The 23,154-nt window shown below is 39.2% G+C and overlaps 1 protein-coding gene across 1 annotated transcript in view; it reads right to left on the reverse strand.

Annotated features, from left to right (window-relative positions):
- Window positions 1-23,154, reverse strand: part of NEB (nebulin) — a 194,586-nt gene that overhangs the window by 141,302 nt on the left and 30,130 nt on the right. The window contains exons 25-41 of the mRNA XM_043525557.1: window positions 22,446-22,550; window positions 21,952-22,059; window positions 20,119-20,430; window positions 18,653-18,859; window positions 18,271-18,375; window positions 16,774-16,881; window positions 13,132-13,443; window positions 11,933-12,139; window positions 11,107-11,211; window positions 10,834-10,941; window positions 10,012-10,323; window positions 8,401-8,607; window positions 6,966-7,070; window positions 5,822-5,929; window positions 3,968-4,279; window positions 3,611-3,817; window positions 2,863-2,967 (exon numbers count right to left, since the gene is read on the reverse strand). Of these exons, the coding sequence (XP_043381492.1) occupies window positions 2,863-2,967; window positions 3,611-3,817; window positions 3,968-4,279; window positions 5,822-5,929; window positions 6,966-7,070; window positions 8,401-8,607; window positions 10,012-10,323; window positions 10,834-10,941; window positions 11,107-11,211; window positions 11,933-12,139; window positions 13,132-13,443; window positions 16,774-16,881; window positions 18,271-18,375; window positions 18,653-18,859; window positions 20,119-20,430; window positions 21,952-22,059; window positions 22,446-22,550 (3,033 nt within the window). The remainder of the gene's footprint in view (window positions 1-2,862; window positions 2,968-3,610; window positions 3,818-3,967; window positions 4,280-5,821; window positions 5,930-6,965; window positions 7,071-8,400; window positions 8,608-10,011; window positions 10,324-10,833; window positions 10,942-11,106; window positions 11,212-11,932; window positions 12,140-13,131; window positions 13,444-16,773; window positions 16,882-18,270; window positions 18,376-18,652; window positions 18,860-20,118; window positions 20,431-21,951; window positions 22,060-22,445; window positions 22,551-23,154) is intronic.

The raw sequence follows: 23,154 nt of genomic DNA on the forward strand, positions 1-23,154 counted from the left end.
GATTCCTTAAGCCTGTGGTATCAATTGCTTGTCCAAGGTATTCAGCTGAAGGTTTGAAAACTCACATTTGTCTTGACATACTCTCAGTCCATGGCCTTCCAAACACTGCAAGACAACATCCAAATTTTGAACATGATCCTCCGGATCATTTCATGTAACAAGGATGTCATCCAAATAGCACTGAACTTTGTTTAGTCCCTTCAGAATCTCATCCATAGCTTTCTGGGGTAGGACAAGTGTCTGTGTGATACTGAAAGGCAACCTGTTACAACAAAATAAGCCTTTTTGCATGCTGATCGTGAGATATTTGAGAGATGTGGGATCAATCTCTATTTGTAGGTATGCATTGAGCAAATCCAATTTACTGAAACACAGTCCTCCACTAAGAATAGCAAACAAATCTTCAATACAAGGTAGTGGACTGGTCTGAACATGAAACTGATAAGACTCCAGTGTTCACTAAATGTTCCATATCAGCTTCTACCAGAGACTTCAGAGTATAAGGCACAACTCTGGGCTTGCAATATTTTGGCTGTCTATCAGACTTAATAGTGAGCTTCACTGACACATTGCTCATCTGTCCAAGGTCTTGTTCAAAGACTCTGGAGTGTCTGTCCAGTATTTCTTGAAGACTCTGAGGTGCTTTCATGATAACCTTGATCTCAGTCAAATTTTCCTTAAGCGTCTCAAACCAAGATCTGCCAAATAATGGTGATAACTTTCCTTTGATTACATATAAGAGTAAAACAACTGATTGTCCATCTAATTTAACTGTCACCTGGAATAACCCTTCTATTACTAACTTTTCTCCAGCATAAGGCTTCAAAACCACGGTGGTTTCTTCCAGAGGAGCGTGTGACAATATCTGGCGATGGGTAGATGCAGAAATCAGTGAGATGGCAGCTCCAGTATCAACTTCCATTCTTGCAGGAACACCTTCAATCAAGGGAGTAACCAAGATGCCATTTTTTACTCCAGCTTCTGATAACATGTGTAGGGCTAGGTCTTGATCAGTGTCACTAGAACTCTTGTCTTTATCCACATTATGAATTTCCAACTTCTGTCCTTTCTGAGGCTCAATCTTCACAGGTGTCTTCTTAGATTGAAGGTTACTGTGGGTTGCTAGTCATTGAACTGTGCAACAGGCCATGGCAATTTTTCCTTTCTTCTGGCACTTCCTGCAGGTAACCAGGCATGTTCATAATCCTTCTCAGTGTGCGTAGTTTGTGCACAATGGCCACATGTAAATTTCTTATATTCCCATGGTCCTTTGTCTTGCCAATGCAGGACGTCATCATCTTGGTTCACACTGAAGTCCAGAGAATCCTTCTCTGCAGTATCCATGACAATAGCTACTTCAACAGCCTTCTTGAAGGTAAGTGCTGACATAGACACTAACTTTTTCTGGATCTCGTCATTACAGAATCCAGAGACAAACTGGTCACATAGGGCATCAAACTGACAATACTCCAACAACTTCCTTAGAGCAGCAGCAAACTGTGCTCTCAATTCTCCACTTCTCTGATGTCACTGATGGAACTGGTATTATTCTGCTATCATCAACGGGATAGGAGAAAAGTGTTTCTGCATTGCTGCAGTAATTGCAGTATATGTGGAAGCTCCAGGCCCAGTTGGACACAACAGGTGATGCAGCAGTCTATATGCCTTTGGACCCATCACTGTCAGCAAGTTTGAAACCGTTTGTCTGTCTGGAATGGTGTTGCAAGCAATAAATTGCTCAAAACATTCAAGGTACATTCATGATTTGTGGTTTTCATCAGACTCACCAACATTGCCCAGAAAAGTTGCCATTTTACTCTGCTCTACTGTTGCACTTCATGCCTTCTGGACTTCCTCTCTGCCACAGTGAAATTCCCCCTTTTCTAAACTGTGCACTATCTGCCCTTGATTTCCCTTTGCTGGCTATGTGCTTACTGTAGAATGCAGAATTCTTCCTTTCAGCTCCCTCTGCTGGCTGAAGACCCTCAGTGCAGGCTAAAGCTTATTTCACATGCTGCCTTCTTGCACGTGGTCAGCCAAGATGGCTGCTTGCATTCCGTTCACTGCTCTGTTTGGACAGCTCCAGCAGTAACTGCAACCCAGATCCTTTGTTCTATCTTTATTTGCCTACTTCCCTCTCTCTAGCTAGCTGGCTCACACTGCCCCAGCACCAAAAAGCAGCAGTCTGTCATCTGGTGCCTCGAGGTGAACTTTTCCCCTTTTATATGTATATTATTATCTGCTATTTCTTCTTCTTCAGGCAGTGGGAACAGAGGATATTCATGGGATATAAATTCCTCATTGCCAGTATGTTATATCTGAACCCGGTAGAGAGGGAGACAGACAGACAGACACAAAGGGAGCTGATAGAAACACAGCTGTTTGCTGTGGAGACTTTATTGTTCTGTCAGCAAAACTGAAATCAGCATGAAGGTGAAGTTTTGCACAGAGGAGTGCTCAAACATTTAAAGGGACAGACTATCACAGTGCCCAGTGGGTCCATGATGATGGGTTGAGAAACCTGCACATAGTGGGTTTGGAATTTTAGAACAAGGAATTTGTAACCTACTCTGACTGAGGCCATGAAGGACCCGGTACATCTCTGTGGGAGATATAAAGAATGCAGTAAGCCTTTTTCTGAGTTCACCTTGCTGAACAGGGCGAATATTTATGTTTAGCAAGAGGTTTAGGATTAAATTTTCAGAAGCTCCTAAGTGACGTAGGAGTCCAAGTCCCATCTATTTTTCATTTTCCTCTAGTTCATAACAAATATTTACCCTTAAATAACAGGACACCTTTTCTTGAGGAAAACAGAATGAATATATTCAAAAACGAACTATAAAGTATTTTAAAACTCTTTACCTGACTGTAATTTGCCATGTTCTGTCTGGCCTGTAGAATATCAGGTGTATCTGGCATCACATGAAGCTGAAGTTTATCCTTCTCCCAAGCTTGAGTGTACATATGCTACAGGAAAAAAAGAGTACCAGATATGCTATATGAATGATAGATAGAGCTCTCTGTGTGTACTTTGTTTATGGACCGAGAAAGAGGGAGGGAGTTGCTGATTGTATATATTTTTACTGACTTAATCCATGATTCAAGTGAATTAGGATCCATTCTTGCTCCCACTGAGGTCAGTTCATCAGGCCCTTAGTGAGCATTTCTCGCAATGACTATCAGCCTGTTCCACAGTCATTTGTTTAAAGACAGTTTTTCTCCATAGTAAAGAGGGCAGGATGAGACCCATACTGGCTAGACTTCTGAATGCTGTTATGGAAGCTTATAGTTCCCCTCCCAACACCTCAGAATTAGAAATTAACATGTATATCATGCCAGTGAGAATAACTGAGACTGTACAAGTAACAATGGCATGATTTAACCCTGAGAAAAATGGGAGAAGGAACTATTTAGCCAGTAATTGGGTGCTTGGATCTGGTAAAAGAAATCTGCAAATGGCTTGTTCTCTGACACCTTAAAAAGAAATTAATTATCTTGGCAAAGCAAGTTTGCCAGGGAGGCATGTGTTTTAAGCAATGTTGGAGAGAGGCAGAGATACTGAATTACACAGTGATCGTTTACATACACAATTTTTACTGTATCCACTCACATGATTCATCACATCTGCATTGTGTTTTGCTAGCACCATGTCCATGGAGTCACTCTGTTTTGTGAAGGGGAAAAGGCTTGGGTGCTGGCGGTAATTCCTGTCACTTGCAATTTCTGTGGCTTTCTTAGATTTCTCCACGTCCAGAGAACCAGCAGGGCTCCAACCAAGTCCTTTGTACCATTCATTGTAGTCCTGTTTGTACTTATTCTGTAAAACAGAGACAAAAAGGAAAACGACATTTTACAAACTTCAGCAACTGAAAAATGCTTGTTTCAAAAAAAAAAAAAAAAAACTTCATACACAACTGAAAAAACAGTATAGACAGTGGGCAGTTCACAACAAAAAACAGTAACTTACATTACTTTGAATCCGATTCATGTTTCTGGTCAGTTCCACATTAACTGCATCTGGTAGGAGGATATATCTGTGGATCAGGTGTTTGTAGTTAGAGTTGGTTATATTACCTTGTGCCTCCTTCGCTGCCTTGATACTTAATGTATCAGCAGGTGTATGGTAACTGGTCTTGCTGGTCTCATAGGCTTTCCTGTACTCACGATCAGACTGCATCTTAGCCAGTTGCATAAAATGGACTAGTTTGGGATCATCCTGGAGGCTGCGGAAGCCTACAAGTTTCCCCTTATCCATTTCATAACCTAATTTATATTTGTACTGTGAAGAAAACAGAACAAAAGGCCTTAAAACCACCTTGCCTATAACAAATCAAATTGAGAAAATAATTAATCAACCTTTCCTCTGAGAAAAATCCATGTCCATTAGAAATATGCTATTTAAACATCACTGTGGCAAACACAGCACTCGTAGCTTTTTCTACTTAATCTGATGCTAATCCTTGAAAAAGCTCAGGGGTCCTACCTCTTTGATCTTTATGAGGGACATTTTAAAAAGAATTATCCTAAAAATCTTTTCCATGAAAAGGAAAGTTTCTTCATAATGCCCTGCGACCTGCAATGCGTCATGTAGTCTCTGAGGGCAGCTGTTATTGAATCTCACTGTCATGGCATCACATAATTTGAGAAGATAGAGAGATTGATAAGAAACGAAGGAAGTTCCAATTTGCAGGAGGCATCCCTTTGAAAAATATTTGGATTTTATTATACTAACACTTTGAGCTCAGGTCTGGAGTTTGGCCCAAATTTGAAGATCAAATTACCTTTGTGGTTATGTTTAGTTCCAAGACTGAACAATTGTTTTTAAACTTAGAAGCTGCTTCCCACTGTTTCCGAGTTTTGTTTTCTTAATAACGGTGTAATGGATTAAAACCTTAAACCCGAACTAAGTCCATACTCAAGCAACAATCCCATTGGCCTAAATCCTAGTCAGCAGAGTGCACAGGCCCAGTATCAGGCTCTGATCTGCGCTGCTGAGCTCCTTGGAGAGGGTTTGGGAGGGAGGAAACCTCCTCCCAGGCTATGAAGCAGCTGCAGATCCACTCTGCAGTGTCTATTACAACTGTGAGGCTGTGGGGAAGAACTTGAGGATCAACACAGCATCAGCTCCTTAAGCCTTCCCCTTCTCCTCTTCCATAGGTTAATTTTGTCCTTGCTAGACCGAAAGCGTGAATAGTGGTATTCAGGGAACCTCTGTGTGGACCCTGAGTTCTGTGCTCCCACCCCACCTTTGCACAGTGAAACCCTGTACTGGTTTTCTCTGCAGGATTTGCCCCCCTGACTTCAGTGCAAATGTCACCTAAACAGAGACTGAGAACAGCTGAGTAATCAGGTCCTACCGTTGTAGTATTAGCAGCAAACATAATTTATTACAAAGTGCCCTTTGTTGCATTCAGATATTGGTGAGGCTAACATCTGAACTCCATAATGCAGCAATTAAGGAGTAACACATGTATATCTAAACTAAAGCATGCAGCTACTATATACAATGTCACCTTTAAAAAGTGCCCCAGCAAAGTCACTTTGACAAACAACTTGTACTATACAGGTAAAATTGGTTTTCTGAATGAGAGCCATGCTAGACTGACTCCTTATGTATCTCCCTATCTTCCTAATGAAGCAATTGCTCTTTGATCACTGTGAGCCAATTTAATGTCACAAAAGCTATACTTATTAAACACATTTATATACAATATAAAAAATAAAGAGAATTCATAACATCAGCATCCAAAATGGAATCAAGTCGATAAATGAATGCTTCATAATATTTGACAATAGACAGTTTCCTCTTTTAAAAACTCACATCACTAGCAATGTCTCTGGAAGCTTTGGCAGCTTTAATGGAGATAGCATCAGCTCTGAGGTCATACCCTTTCCTTCTAGACTCTTCTAAGGAATGCTTGTACATTTTCTGTGAATTGGAAAAAAAGAGAATATTCCTTTTTTAAAATGCACTAATGCATATACAAACAGAATAAATTATGCTATATATGTGATCATTTGAAACAAGGACTTTTCAGTAGCACTGTTCTCTCCTCATATATTTAACACTCATACAACAAGTGTCTTAAGGCATTCAGGCACTCAAAGGGGCAATATTTCAAAATTAAGCGCAGAGTATTTGCATCTCTAAGTATCTGATTTGTACCTGCAGCTAGCTAACTAGAAGGGCAAAAGACCCTGATTTGTTTCTTCCAGGGCAAAAATATCAGTGAAAATTTAGAAGGTGCAAATTGCATCCATAAGGAAGAGGCCACCATTTCAAAAATGCAATAAAAAATATCTACTTTTGTGCACATTATTTATTTATTTATGTATTTATATTACCATACTGCCTAGGAGCCCCAATAATGAACCAGGACCCCATTGTGCCAGATGCTGTGCAAACACAGAACAAAAGATGGTCCTTGCCCAAAGAGCTTACAATCTAAGTATAAAGCAAGAGACAACAGATGGATACAGCATTGCAAGATGGTATCTATACATGCCATTCCTCATTTTACATGTGCAGGTTTTAGCAGTGAAATTTAGATGTCCAAGGTTGAAACTGGCCCATAATGTTGCCTATTACATATAGTAGAGGCATGCGAATTTGCATGAAAAATGGAGACTGTTGTGGCTTATGCGCTAAATTTTATAAATTAGGGAGGAAAAACAAAAAAAAAAAAATCAAGGATACCCAAACTATTATTTTAACAATTACAAATCCCGTTTTAATTATTTATGTTAATATTTCATAATGTACCCTAAATATTCTGCTGTATAATTTGTTTTTCACTGCGGCAACTCATTATAGCTTCTGCTATGGAATCTTTGCTGAGTGCAAATTACTATGGATTAGTGAAGGGTGAATAAACGAGGTTCTCCTGTACTGTCATTTTAATTACTCCTAATACTAGATAACTGCAAGATAGTGCCAACTAACCAGTCTGAGTAGCAGTACTTACATCGCTTATGTTATATGCATTTGCTTTTGCCAAAGCAATCTCTGGAATATCTGGCATGATGTGAACTTTTGTCTTGTCAGCTTCCCATGCTTGTGTGTACCGGTGCTGGAAGGGCGAATAAAAAAAGAAGTCAAATTACTATCTCAACAGAGAAATCAAATATAGCACATTATTATCACAGTCATTTTCTTTATAAGGGCCAAATAGGTCCCCAGAATGCATGCACATCACACTGTATGAATCCAAGGACAGAACTTGGCCTTTAATTCAAAATGTTACTTCTCTTTAATTATTTTGAAAATGCAGCTGTAGTGTAATGTCTAGTTACTTTCTCTCTGCAGGATAAAGCAAAACATGAGAGATTTGAGTCTGAGGTTTCCTAACACTACAGGATTATAAACTCTCCTGTGTGATGGGACCTGACAAAGTTTGCTGACATGCTAAAAAAATGCCCCAAACACACCTGATCCTCTTCTCACTTACAGCATAGTGAATCAAGAATAATTCCATTGGAGTCAATGGAGTTATACTGGTATATAAGTGAAGAGAAGAATCAGTCTCATAGTACATACCTGCTTGACAGTTACTGACCATACCTGGTGCATCTAGGAAGGATTAACCTCCTAAATGTGTTCAAACATATCTAGTGACAGAGTCCAGCAGAATCCTCAGGTTCTGTACCCAGAGAAAGAAGCTATTCAGTGTCAGAGTGTTATGCAATAGCTCTGCACACAGCTCATTGCTGACAGCCGTCAGGAGGCACGCTGACTCGGCTATCTAACTTAAGAGTAATGGCAAGATCTCAGTAGTAGGTAGATAAGAGCTCATTCTGAGGAACTGGGTCTAAGAAGAGCCTGTGTGATGGCCTAAAACACTGGTGGATCCAGGATCCATTTAATTTTGTCCCACACCTATTACAGGGCATTCTAGTACTGAGCTGATTTCTATTAAATGGATGATGGCAGCTCAGTAGGTGAATCAGCAGTGAAAAGTTAAACTGTAACTATAAAATACATTCATATTACACGGTGGCTTCTGATCACAGTAAGATAATTCAGGTAAACTATTCAGAACTGCCAAAGTGACTCAAGAGCCTAAGTCCCATTTTCAAAACTGACTTAGGTACTTTTAGAACTGGGACTTGGGCTCCTAAGACATTTTGGCGCTTTTGAAAATTTGACCTTTCATCTTGCAGTGAGCATGGTGTGCTAACAAAAAGGAATCCTCAGATCTGCTCCCTTCTGAATTTCTTAGCATATTGTGGCCAGTTTTTTCCTTGGTTGTGTCAAGGCCTATGGGGATAAAGTTAATGAGAATCAAGCATATTTCATCTGTGGCCAGAACTGATCATTTCAAAAAGACTTGCTCACAGAACTCTCCAATTTGTCTTTTTATCACTGCATGCATAACTGAATTGTGACAAATATTTTCATACTTTGTCCATGATTTTAGCATTATTTGTAGCTAGAACCATGTTCATAGAATCCATCAGACTGGAATACTTCAGTTTGTCTGGGTGCTGGCGATATTTCTTCTCACTTATAATTTCCATAGCTTTCTTATTCTTCTCAGCTTCCAGAGAGCCTACTGGCATCCATCCCATACCCTTCATGAATTCATCATAGTCAGCTTTGTATTGATTCTGTAAGGAGAAGGAAATAAATCAGCCTGATGCATGAAAAATGCTGGGTGACCTACTTGTTTAGTAAGTTTAGTGTTTCTTTGAGTTTTTGAACATATGCACATTTAAATGAATACAATGGAGTATTTTTGTGTATCCAAAGTTTACATCCTTTTACAGCAGTGCTGTGTGTTTTATTAAGGCCCATTCTTGCATTCTGTTGGAATTATTATTTATGAAGGGTATTGCCACAACACTAATTTAGTCATAAATTCCTTTATTAAATCCAAATGCCGAATGGTATTTATACAATTGTTCTAAACTTGCCTAAAAGCCTAACTAATAAGCAATTTACTACATCCAAACAGTAACAAAACATTTATAAGCATTTGATCAAGATACTTACAAATGGGCTAAAGCCAAGGATTTTCAGGTTCATATTGGTTAACTTCAGGCAGGTATTAGCAATGTAGTCTTTAAGAGTTTACTTTTTTATACCCTTTTAACAAGCAAGTGATGCGATTGCCAATTATCAGACCTTAGCTAAGGTCAGATGAAGGTGTTTTTCATACAGCCAATTGTTTACTGCACATGATAACCAATAACTATGTTTTCTTTCTATTTCTTTAGCCCAATCCTTGAATAAGATAACACTGGTCATTTGAAGGGTCACTACAAGTTTAACACAACAACTAATTTTCCTCATGGTTTCATTCTTTTTTATTCCATGCTTTGGGCCTCTTGTTCACATTAATATCCCAACTCAAATTAAAACCATCATTCACCCAGATCTAATATGAGCCTATATTCCTACACATTCCATATAAAATTCTAATCCCAATTACTTTTGTGAAGCTACAGCATACACAAATGGGGCGGCAGGATCAGCCCCTCTCAGTACAAGGGACTAGACTGTGTCTTTAGGCAAAGCCTTGGGAAACAGTGTGTAAGCTCCATCACCTCAGGAGTATCCCCAAGTAGCAGTATACATTGGAGACAGCCCTCTGAGGCACAATAGGGCCTAACTTTGGTTCCCCTAATTCTGAAAGGATAATTTCTTGGAAAATGTATGATGATTCTGTTAGTGAAGCTTTCCTTGGCTTGGGCTGCACACAAGTATTACTCCTTGAGTCAAATGGGACTTGTAAGCTATAAACACATGTGACAAGCATATAAACAAAGTGGGCAGACTTGCCATCTGACCCCATCTAAATTCTTTATAAACTAGTTTAGTTTAATATTTCAGATTATTCTAAGAAATACAATGTGCATATTACTGATGGACTGCTCTTTTATACTTGCTACGTTTTAATATACAATTGCACTGGCTTATCTATAAAACTCTAGGATTTAACCTATGGTATTTATCCATAAACTAAATATCTCTTAATTGGTAACACAAAGGTTATAGAGTCTTTCACTTACATCACTCTGTATCTGCATCATGTTTTTGGCTAATTCAAGATTCATAGCATCAGGCAAAACATTGTAATGGTGGATCAGGTGCTTGTAGTTTGTATTGGTAGCCACTTCCTGTGCTTTCTTGGCTGCCACTACACTGAACATATCAACTGGGGTGTGGAATCTCGTCTTTGACTTCTCATAGTCCTTTTTATATTCACGATCAGACTGCATCTTAGCCACCTTCATGAAGTGCACCAGCTTGGGATCATCTTCAAGGCTACGGAACCCAATATGCTTTCCTCTTGCCTGTTCATAAGCTAGTTTGTATTTGTACTGAAAGCAGAAAATAAACGTATCAGGGTAAACTCAATACAGAAGAATGCATTATTAAGCATGCATTTATTTTTAAAAAGGTATAAAACATTCGGTTTGACTTATCACAGAGAGCTTAACCCTGCAACGTTTTGAACACCACGGCCCTGATCCACCAAAGCACTTAAGCATATGTTTAAGCAGATAAGTAACCCAGTGAATTCATGGGGCTATGGTGCTCAGCAGGACCAAGCCAAGAATGAGCAAGGGGTACAGAATACACAGATCTCAGAGGATCCACTGGAGGTTTGTGAAATAAATATTCAGAACAAGAACTGTTCCAAGATTTACCACACCAAGCATGTAATTCAAACCTAGATTGTCCAGGAGGCTCCAAAAGCCAGTATTGAAGTAGATATCCTCTAGGGTTGGAATCAGCCCAAATGTTTTATCTGTGAAGTAGCCTGAATTCCTCTTAGTTTACACCCCTTTCGTCATTTTACCTGAGTGCAATCTAAAAATAGAACTTACATCACTTGCGATGTCTCTGGAGGCCTTGGCTGCCCTTATTGGGATAGCATCTGACTGCATGTCATAACCCTTCTTCTTCTCTTCCTCCCAGCCAGCCCTGTATAATTTCTAATCCAAAACATAAAAGAGAACAAAGTTTTTGTTATGAAGGTGGAAATGTTAATAACCCTGCATCTGCATTTAAATATTTTAAAATTAGATCTATAAAGGGCACCACTTTAGGAGTGCATTTTAAACTGACACTGAATGTCCTGCTTGATTATGACAGCTTACATCACTCATGGTGATCTGGTTCACCCTCGATTGCAGAATTTCTGGAGTGTCCGGCATAACATGAATGCTCGTCTTCTCTTTGTTCCATTTATCAGTGTAGAGCCTCTGCAATTCCAAAGTGATATTTAATATAAAAAAAGGCATTGCAATTCATTATAAAACAAGAGATTCTTTTCATTTTACTCATATGTGCTAAATAAGACTCTGCAGCACAAAACTTCATAAGTATTACAGATAATCTATACAAAATCTAACTAATGCACAGTGACAATTTCCGTCATCTTTCTTTTGTACGTCCTATGATAAATTATGCAAATTATATTATCATAAGCAACAGACTGTACCTGCAGATTTTCAATGTACATATTGTTTTTCCCTATTCTGTGAGCTCAGTTACACATCCATGACCCACTTGGGATGGTGTCCTGGTTGTGTCCCAAATGTTTTGGATGAGCTTCAGAGCAGAATCCGCATTTCAGGGAGTGCTTATCCAAACTGAATCAGAATTCTAAAGCTTTTGCAGTTCACTCATTACTAATATTATTTCCCACACACAAAGAGTAACAGTTGCTTAAGTTCTGTACATCTGGGGAGGATACACAATACCACCCAAACAGAACATAGAGCTATAATCTTGCTCTTAATGCAAATTGCAGCACACCTTTAACTATAATGCTTCCATAATGTCTTAGGCCCCTGTCCTACAAAGTGATGCATCCAAGCAGACCCATGCACCTATATGGAACCCCAGTGACTTCAGTGAGTTTTACTTTGCAGGACTGAGGCATTAATACTGAAACCCAGGTTCCTCTGAGCAAATTCTCACCTTATTCATGATCTGCGCATTCTGTTTAGCCAGCACCTGCTCCATTGCATCAGTTGTAATGGAATATTTTAGCTTGTCTGGGTGCTGGCGATATTTCTGTTCACTGAGAATCTCTGTAGCCTTCTTGACCTTCTCCACAGCCAAAGACTGAATTGGCATCCAACCAACTCCTCTTAGCCAGTTATTGAAGTCTGTTTTGTAAAGATTCTTTTTTACAAAATAAACAGAGAAGTTAAAGGGGGTAAGAGAAATCAGAATTTCCACATACAAAAAGAAATGAAGGTTTTGAATTTTTCCTAGTCGTTGTTGAAAGAAAAATATGAGCAAAATTGATCAGTGCTCACTCGTGTTTTTCAAAGATATAGGATGCAACTAAAGATCACTCAAAATATAGGGCTAAATTGTTCTTTATGATTCACGTGCAGAACTCCCACTGGAAGCTAAATGCACACATTCAAGGGCAAAATTTGATGGATAAAGTAGGAAAACTGAGAGCTAGCATAATCATTTTTTTTTTTTTTTAGAATAAATGTCTTATTGACACTTTTAGTTAATTTACTCTCAGCAATTCTGTCCCTTCAGCAATTTCTTCTTTAGGGCCTGATCCCTAAAGAAAATCCCTGCTGGCAAAATTTTCATCAGCTTTAATGGACTTCAGGACCTGCCCTAAAACAGTATCAGGATGCGAAGAATAAAGGTATTTTATGAGGGAGAAATGGAGATGAGGCACAAAATGTAAAGGATCCTTCAACAAAATAGATCCTTCCAGTGATCTATTTATGAAATCCTTAGAAGGTACTGGGGAGTGAGGGGGAAGGGAGGAAACAAAAATAGGACTCTAAGCTACACAAAGATATTATATACAGGTATCTAGATAAAACGTAGGTGCTACCACCATACAAATAATAAACAGTAATATCACAATACAATTAGAAAGTAATAACACCAAGCACAGAAATGTACTTACGATCAGAAAATATGTTCCTTGGCTGGGAAATAATTTAATATTTGGAGCTAGGGTTTGTTTGCTCAAGGAATATCCTGGAATCCATTCTATATAATCACTATAACTCTTTGGAAAACTTAGGGCCCCTAAACGAACACCTGTTTGTTCCATCCTGCTTTAATCTGCCACTGGCTATTAATTAGCCTCAACTTTTTCGCAAGATAGTATAACCAAGTAAAGTTAAGTTACATACATCACTCTGAATCTGCATCATGTGTCTTGGTAGTTGCACATTCATCGCATCAGGCAAGAGTGTGTAGTTGTGTAGTAGCTGTTTGTAGTTGGTATTTGTAACCACTTCCTGGGCTTTCTTAGCAGCCGTCACACTGAACATATCTAGGGGTGTGTGATACTTTGTCTTGCTGCTCTCATAACCCTTCTTGTACTCGCGTTCTGACTGCATTTTGGCCACATTCATGTAGTGAACCAGTTTAGGATCATCCTGCAGGCTACGGAATCCAACCTGTTTGCCTTTTTCTTTCTCATATGATTCTTTATACTTGTACTAGAGAAAAAGGAAAACAAAACCTTATCACCTTTGAAAAAGGTAGCATGTTTATGATCGGTTTAACACTTTGAAATTAATATTGTTATAATTACACCTCAAAACATACATCTTGAAATCATTTTGCCCACATTAACTGATTAATTAGGTTTGGGGAAGAGGGTTGCTGGCTTTCAGTCCTCAGCCTTTCCCAGCTATACTGATGACATAGATATAGACAGCAGAGCTGGGAGAAATTTTCCTGCCAAAACTTTTCAGCGGAAAGCAGATTCAGTGACACAAAAACTTTCGCAAAACCTACATGAATTTGCAAAAACTGTTAGTGTCGAACCTCCCACACCAAAAAAATTCCGAAAAATATCAGAATGAAACATACCAGTGTTTTGCTTCTAAACAACTCTTCATTTTGAAATTTCCTTCAATTTTATTTTTAAAAATTTGAACAGTTAAATCAAAATTTTTTTTACTTCATTTGCTGAAAGTTTAGAAAAATTTTGTTTTCAGTTCAACCTGAAGTCATATTTTTTCAGTTTTTCAGAATTGCCAGCAAACGGAAAACTCCAGTATTCACACAGCTCTGATATACAGTATATAATCTCTTCCCCCTCACTGTCTCTACACCTTTTGTCTGTCATATCCTAGGGCTCTAGTCCACTCCCTCTCACAGACCCATTGCCGTTTTTTTTTTCTTACAGTACTATCAAAACCACCAAAAGCGCCAAAACATCTAGGTAAGGATTCAGATATTTGGGGGAGTAGGGTTTAAGTGGGACTTGAGTGGTTCATAGGTCTTGAGGTCATGCTGGACAGGAGTCAATTTCAATCAGGGTTCCCCATCTCTGCAGCCTTCAAAGCCTGCTCACCTGGCACCACTGATTTAAAAGTTGCTGGGCTTCCCCGATACCCATTGATATTGCAGTTACATCCTGTTGTGATAAGTGGACCTCCAAATTTACCCTAATTGTGAGCTCAAGAGTAAAAAGTGAGTGAAAATTGGTGTTGGAAATTAGGTTTATTGGTGGACAAAATAATGAGAGGATGGACTACTCCACCCAACACTCGATCTTGAGGTTCTTAAAAAGAAAAGTGTTTGGGGAAAATTTAGCAGAAGAAATAGTGTTCTGCCAACAGCTGCTGGAGCAAGCTTCCCTATCTCCTGGGACCCCAGGCCTTCCTCCTAATCCTGAGAGATGTCCTGACCAGACCAGGCCAGACAGCCGGAGCTGGTGGAGATGCCAATGTCTTCTGGGTCCCCTGACTCCCAGCCATCACCTAGGACATGAGATTGTGTCACACATGTGCACACATCCTCCCATGGGTTCATTTTCTTCCCCACTTTAGGGTCTTCTATACAGCCCGCAGGAGCAAGTCTCAGAGCCTGGGTTGACAGACTTACTGTCATAGGGCTCACTCTATAGCACTAAAAATAGCTGTGTAGACATTATGGCTCAGGCAGGAGCTTGGGCTCTGAAGCCTTGGGAGGAGGGTAAGCTTCAAAGCCCAAGCTCCAGCCTGAGCCACAACATCTGCTCAGCTATTTTTAGTGCTATAGCTTGAGCCCTGTTTGTATATAGGCCTGTTTGTTAGCCTGGGATAGAATTTTGGGTTTGATTTTTGATACTTTTATATTCCTACTAATATGTGTGAACAAAGAACAAAGACACTCTGTATTATATCTGCCCACAAGCAGATGGGATGAAAAGAGATAAGAAACAGAGCTAACCTGTTGCTGGGTAGACCGGGAGTTTAATCTACGAGTGTATGCTTGAAGGACAGGCCTGCTTCAATTCCTCTCTTGAGATAAGGTCAAGCAACCAGTTGAGAGGGGCAAGGGGAACGTGGGGAGGAGGCATAAGAAACACTAAAAGCCAAAGAAAAGCCTGGCCTTATCCCTCTCATCAGGTACAAAAGAGATAGTACTGAAGCCCCCAGACTCACGACCCTCCAGAATGGAACATGACCATAAATTGTAAGGGGTGGGACCAGGGGTGTGCACTACAGGTATAAAGCCTGCTAAGGAGGAGGAGGTGGGAAAAATGGGGACAAGGGAAAAAGGTTCTACCAGCGTGCAAAGCTATGGAGATGCTTGCTTGATTAACATCACATTGCCTACACTTCGGACTTCTGGTCTTCTGCTTTCTGTCTGTGTGACAAGAACCAGGGGAGGGGCAAAGGGAAAGCCCCTAACAAGTCCCATGAGCCCAAATCTGTCAACCTGGGCTCTGTCTGCTGCCTGTCTCTGTCGCTGCTGTCTGCTGCTGCTCATTGTATAAATGTACCCTTTACTGCTTCTCATTCTCATCCATCTCCTTTTGCCTTCTGTCTAATAAAAATCTGGCTTAGCCAGCCAAGACCACATATTCTGCAATACTTCTGGAAGGCTGTGACTAGAAAGAGGCAGCTAAACGCAATTCCCTTATCAGCCCAATGCTGACACAAGTTTGCCAGGACTCAGAATGGCTGATAAGACCATGTGTTGTGCCCGTGTTTTTCAGCAGTGAGATTAAAAGTGAAAGTCAGAGACAGAAGCTGTATTTTCTATCTTTGCCATTCTCTTCTTATCCCTTTTTTGTGTGTTTGTCGCATTTTGTTTTCTAGGAAATGGGATTGGACTTTAACAACAACAACTGCTCCAGCCCATCTTAACTAAACTTTTTCTCTTTTCCCCAAAAAGGACAGTTATTGTTGTCTTTATTACCGTTGTCAGACAAGGAGGGTTTTCCTTCTAAAAGCTATCTACAGCCAAAAGGGAACAAGGAATATGGTTAAAATGAAAGCCTTACTTAGTACTTTACATTTCAAATGCTGTAACTGTTTTTCATTCTTTCTGTATCTTTAATAAAAGGTTAACAGGATTTTTAATGTTGTGCTTGCCATAGTACTAAGCTAGCTGAGGTCTCTGTGCACCAAACCTTGTTTAAAAATGTTTAATGTTGGACAGTTCAAGGTCATGTTTGTTGACTCTTTGGGCACATATACTCCATCTAAATTAAAACAACAATTCCTCAGGAGTTAAGGAGTGCCAGAGGACTAGAATTATAGTTCTTCAGAACACTGCACAAATAAGCTGGACAAGAGGAACTTGAACTTGGCAGGACCAGAACTTAATTCAGACCTTAGGACGGGCATACTGTATAAACAAGACTTCCAGGTAACCAGGGTTCAGAAAGTCAAGATATGACTGTATTGTTTCTGAAGTCCATATGGAAATCCATATCAGTTTTTAATTGCATAGCGTCACAAAATAGTCAGTGTTCAGAGTATAGTATTATATGCTGCAGAAAGTTACAATAAAGTAGATCCTCCAATTTCTATCCAAATTATACTTACATCACTGGCAATCTTTTGGGAAGCTTTAGCAGCAATTACAGAGATGGCATCTGGTTTCAGATCATACCCTTTGGCAATTGTTTTTTTCCAGTCTGCTTTGTAATAAGCCTTAAAGAAAAAAAAAGAACCAACAATTTTTCTTATTATGAGTAGTTTATAATCTTTACAGACTACTGTAAACTTGTGTTTCTGTATTACAAATATTACATTGAGTAACATTCATTTTAGGTCTGCTCAAGTTTATTACAAGGATAATACAGTATTTTCAGGTAGTCACTTCAAATCAGTGTAGTTAAACTGTCTCATTTTCTCAGTTAGCATTTTTGGCAACTGAATTGGCAAAGGAAAAATGGCCTTAACAGTATTAATGAGGTCTAAAACGACGTAATTTTTTTTTTCAAATAGTAAATTTGCCCCAACATGAATTTTTGGGGGGGCATCAAAGCTATTCACAAATTAAGGTCAAATTTGGTGAATAGTTTCAGCTGAAAAAAACTGATTATTTTTTGGAAATGTTGAAATATATCTTTCTAATGTTTAAAAAAAAACACCATTTCAACATTTCACTTCAAAGTGACGTTTTCAAAATGAAATGTCAATTCAAAATGACATTTGGAACATTTCATTCATCCTGAAAGTTTGGGGGAGGGGGGGTTGGTTGGTTTGAATTGCACACATTTCCCCTCCCCCACCCAGATTTTTGGGTTCAGCCACCAAACCAAATAAAATAGCTCTAGGGAAGACCCTTGCTCAAAAGCCCTTTTGACGTCACTGAGTCAATGTGAAATTTACCTAAGTAAAGGCTTCAGGATTTGGTCCTATGATCTTAAGTAAACTGAGGGAAGCAGAGTGTTTGGTTCAGGGATTGGTAACAGACTATCTCTCAGTTGCCGGTGTGACCCTGACACCAGTTTGGCAGTGGTTCGAAATGACTTGATGGTTATCTACTGGACTATATAAAAGGAGTTGGTGATCTCTGGCCAGTTCCTAGAGGACAAATGTCCTCATCACCAAATTCATTATTATAATTGCTATGAAAGGGCTCCATCATTCCTTTGCTGGCAGTCTCAGCGGAGAACCTTACAGAGATAGGTTAGAAACACAGATAGATACATAGATATTAAAGCTAAGGATTGACTAGGCATAGAGATTGAACTATTTGTCCCTCCCCTAAGTGAAGTAAAGAAAGAATTTCAATCTCCACACTGAACTGAATCTGGACATTAAATTATATTCTGAGTGTTTTATTAATTCTAACTAGTCATTTAGGCCTCAGTGCAGCAAAGCACTAAAGCATATGTTACATCCACCTGTATTCAACAAAGCACTTAAAGCACACATTTAGCTTTAAGCACATGCATGCAGGCAAGACTTTTGCAGAACTGGGGCCTTACACATTTTCAATATTCAAATTTTACACCACAAATATACCAAAAACCCCATAAATAGAATATTAATACACTATAATAATTGAATAATTTATTGTCAAATACTCACATCGCTCATGTTTAATGCGTTGACCTTGGCTTGAATAAATTGAGGAACGTCAGGGTCCAGAGTGTATTTGTGTTTCAGTTTCTCACCTTCCTGCTTATAATTTATCTAAGAAGGAAAATAATACACAATATCTCTTTTACAAAATACAAAGCAGGTCGCATCAGCTTAATCATATACAAGTAGCAATGTTTAATACTTACCCACAAACTGCAGTTTTACTACATATATAGCCCTTGAAACGCAAAAGATCTATTAGATGGAATTTGAGTCTTTGTATTTCAATATATGCATATCACAACAATGGTATCAGACAACGAATCAGGAACATATACAACTGACAAATTCTGTCCTGTCCATAGTAGTGTGTGGAGAAACTGCTTACCTCACTCAGTTGCTTGGTATTGTGCTGAGCCAAAATCATTGGCATTGAGTCCGGTAGACTTGTGAACTTGAAGGTGTCTGGGTTCTGGCGATATTTCTTTTCATTTAATGCCTCTCCAGCTTTTTTCACCTTTTCAACATCCAGAGAACCCAGAGGGCTCCATCCAATACCCTTGAACCAGCTGTTGTAATCTTGTTTGTACACGTTCTGAAAAAAGACAAATCCTAAATTGGTTAAAGATTGCAAAGAATTTCCCATTGAATAGCATTCCTTCTATTCAAAGTGATAATCACATGACCTAGTCAGTATGGTCTGCATTTGACAGAAAATATTGATAGTTTCTTATTGGAGAAACAGAAAGCTTTGCTTTACCTTTTTTACATTTCTCTATAATTTCCTGGGATTTTGTCCTGGGTGCCCTACATGCCTTGTCTCATACATTTGGTAGACTCTCTCAATTAATATTTACCATGTTCCTTCTCTCTTCCCCTACTATGGTCCCACCTATTCTTATTCTGTATTCCTGCTACAACATAGTGACCCTACAGCATTCTTTGTTTGTTTTGCATTGTATAGGACTAGACTGGACTTGCTTTTACACTAATAAACTCTTTAGGGCAATGACTTGATTTTTGTTTACCATATTTCACTTGTTGTATAATATGAAATTTATAGCACTGTGGGTGAAATTTACTCCACCTGCATAAAACTCAAGGGTATCTTTGCAGGTGAAGTGCTGGGAAGTTGGGAGCACACAATCCATGGCTCCTCCCTTGACCTGCCCCCAACCTACTCTCAAACTGACCTTCCATGCAGCCTTGCAGAGGCTGGTTCAGAAACCAGTTCTGCAGTGCAGAGTGCTGTGTCCACCCCATTCCTGCACAACCCATGAAGGGTCTAAGTGGAATGTAGTGTCCTATGTTGGTTCCCTGCAGTGGGTTGACTTTATAACAATCATCATAATAATAATAGTTATATTTTTGCCCACTCCTGCTGATAAGGAGCCATGTTGTTATTATGTTGTCTCAGTCTGAGATGAGGACAAGATCAAGGGGCTTTCAAAATATCTCCTCAGTCAAGCAAACAAAAATGAGGTGCATTGCAAAACAAAGAATCAGTTTTGTGCTCAAGTATGATAAAAGGCATTTTAAAAAATCCTATGAATTCAATATTCCAAAAGTACAATCTCTACTGGTACGCACATGCCAAAAATCCCATTGAATAGGACTCTAGCCAGGAATGTAACACCTCCAAAACTCGAAACCATCAGCTGCCAAAGTAAAATTTTATAGTTTCCCCCCAAATAGATAATAAAGTCTGCTTTAAATTTTTTACAGGGATATGCTGAGTCCCAACACAGCAACGGGACTTCCAGATAATAATAATAAAGTTTTTCTTCTACTTTCTTTGGGATGCATTGTATTGTTTTTAAGCAACTATGAAATTAGCAAAGTTGAAACACTTACATTACTTTGAATTTGCATCATGTTCTTTGTAAGTTCAACATTCATGGCATCCGGCAGATAAGTGTAGTGGTGGATCAGATGTTTGTAGTGGGTATTGGAGGCTATGTCTTGAGACTGTTTAGCAGCCTGGATACTGACCATATCAGCAGGTGTATGATAGTTGGTCTTGGTCTTCTCATAGTCCTTCTTGTACTCACGGTCAGACTGCAACTTTGCCACATTCATATAATGGACAAGTTTGGGATCATCACGCACACTCCTGAAACCAACATGTTTTCCTTTTGCCTTTTCATAAGCTTCTTTGTATTTATACTGGAGGGAGAGGGAGAGGATGGTAAATGTGCTATGCATATCTACTGGATATGTATATTGATATCTAGATTTAATGTTCAGACAATAGAAAGGTGTCCTTTCTTGTAATGATCTTTGGGGAAGGTAGTTCAGATGGGTCAGTCATCCCAAATGGAATACCCAGTGTCTGTATGTACACTAGACTTCCTTGGAAATCTCCCAATATTGCCCTACTACCAGTGCAGCAATGGGGGTAGTAGTGGTGTAAGCACTAGTGTAAACAGGGCACGAGCGCCTAACCCTGTACAGAACAGATTTCACACAACACTAGGGTGAAGGCGGGAGCTCTGCTAACACTAGCACTTCCACTACTGTTACTTCTTGTGGAGCTGCACCAGAGAGAGCGAAGAGTGAAGAGAAACTTACAAAGGAAGTCCTGTGTTAACAAGGCCCATGAGTTGTATTAGAACAATTTACCAGCAACTGGTCAATCAGTGGTTTAGCTATGGCAAATAAACTGAACACAACTGGCCGGGTCCCCTCTGGTGATTTAAAATCACTGGATCAGTCTCCAGATTGTGCAATTAGCACAATAAAGCCTGCTGAGCCGTAGGTAGGTTCCCCCTCCACTCTATGGCAAAATATGTTTCAGGATGAAGTGTACCATGCCACCATAATGTGCACGCAATAGATTATCTGGCAATTTATCATAGCCAAATTATGCTGTTTAATAGCTTTGTCATATAGCCATATATGACAAATGGATTAAAACAGACACTACAGCAGCTTCCGTTTATATATAGCAATGCGATCAGAGTAAAATAGGCCTCTTCCCATTTTGCTACTAGAACAATCTGTTTTATCGGCAGCCTTCTCAAATCCTTCCCATATAGTAATGCTAGCAAACCACCATATCTGAAGGGAAAGAGGATCCTGCTGGAAGTCAGTGTCTCACTACCCACGCAGAGAAGGTGGACACAGAATGACACAAAACTGTGGGGGAAACTATGACCAAACAATGAGGCTGGACATATAGCATCTCTGCCAGAGCAGGCTAGCAACTTCTGAGAGAGGGTAAGGCAAAAGGTGCAGGATCAGAGCCAACTTACAAAGCTAGTAAAAATCACATTGTATCTAACTCAAACCAGAGCAGGTAAAGGGTAACGTGCCTACCCTAAGGATATCTCATTAGCGATGTTAAGAAAATTGAAGTAGAATAATTTTTATAAGCGTTTTCAACAAGCATTAAATTCTAAGGGCCAGATCCTCAGCTAGCATAAGTGGACATAGCCCCACAGAATTCAGCAGACCTATGTCCAATTACTTCAGCTGAGGATCTGGCCCTACATATTCTATTAGAGAATTTATTACTCAAACTAACATTTTGAGCCAGACTGAGAATCTGTTACACTTGTGACTCCAGAGAGACTTCTTGTGTGAGTAACTGCTCACGAATGGGAGTAACGGGTTCACAATCAGGCCTATAATGTGTAAGATTTTTGTTGAGAAATGTCACAAAATTTACCTGAAACTGATACTTACGTCACTAGCAATGTTTCTTGAGGCCTTAGCTAGAGTAAATGGAATAGCATCGCCTAACACATTGTTCCCTTTGGCTATCAAATCATGGTAATCTTGTTTATAATATGCCTAAAAAAAGAAAATTCAGATATTATTCAGGAGGGTTTAGCACCATGTGAACTGCATGCAATTCAAAAAGTTACTTCTGAGGTAATGTAAGTATTGCAGGATCTGGATGATGTAGTGGTACCATGCACCTCGTTCACCATTTATTAGAATACATCCACATTAAATAAGCTATATTGGTTTGCAAATTTAAATTATAAAATAACAATGACAGCAATTATTTTGTTATAATTTGATTATGTAGAACTGCATCTGCCTATCAACCAAAAGTCAGGTGAATTGCTTACACGGTATCATTATTTGGACATACTATGTAGCTTACACTACTCATCACTACTTATTTCATTAACAGCATGTGATTTAGTCATATCCTTCAAGAAACCACTTACATCACTGATGTTGGCTGCATTGTATCTAGCCTGGATAAACTGTGGGACATCTGGTGTCATGGTGTATTTATGTTTGACTTCCTCTCCTGAAGATTTGTATAACCTCTGCAAAACACATGACATAGTTAATCACTTCTTTCCAAGCATACTGAGCTCCAGATCACTGTGTATTAACTGAGGGCTCAAGTTTGGTCTCTCAGACATATATTGCCACCTACCTCATAAAATCAGTGACTGCACTTTCATGCACAGGCTCCGATTTTACAAGCTATGTACTAGCCTATGTGATATAAATATCATGACAGAAGTTGTTCCACCAGAGGGAAAGCACAAATAGAAACATTAAACATTAGTACAACACAAATGCACATAGAAACATACCCGTCTGTGAAAGAGAGACAGCACAAGACAATGATAAGGAATTGTAATACAGAGCAGGACCTGGCTACTTTGTAATGACTAGAAAACATATTGTGATTTATTGAATTTTATGAATTAGTGAAGATGGGAACACCACAAGGCAGGAAAATGTAGTGTGTCCATTACATTTGACAGTTCTAGTTGGATTTAAGTACTTATGCTAATACTTAAAATGGCAGTAAATATACTGTAAGTATATTCTAAAAAAGACTTAGTAAAATGGCACCTGACCACCAAGACTGGAAGGTTTTTGTGAAGATGGCAAAGGTTTTTGTGAATGCTGGCACTC

This window comes from Chelonia mydas, chromosome 11 (genome assembly GCF_015237465.2).
Source record: "Chelonia mydas isolate rCheMyd1 chromosome 11, rCheMyd1.pri.v2, whole genome shotgun sequence".
In the NCBI taxonomy this organism is placed as follows: domain Eukaryota; kingdom Metazoa; phylum Chordata; order Testudines; family Cheloniidae; genus Chelonia; species Chelonia mydas.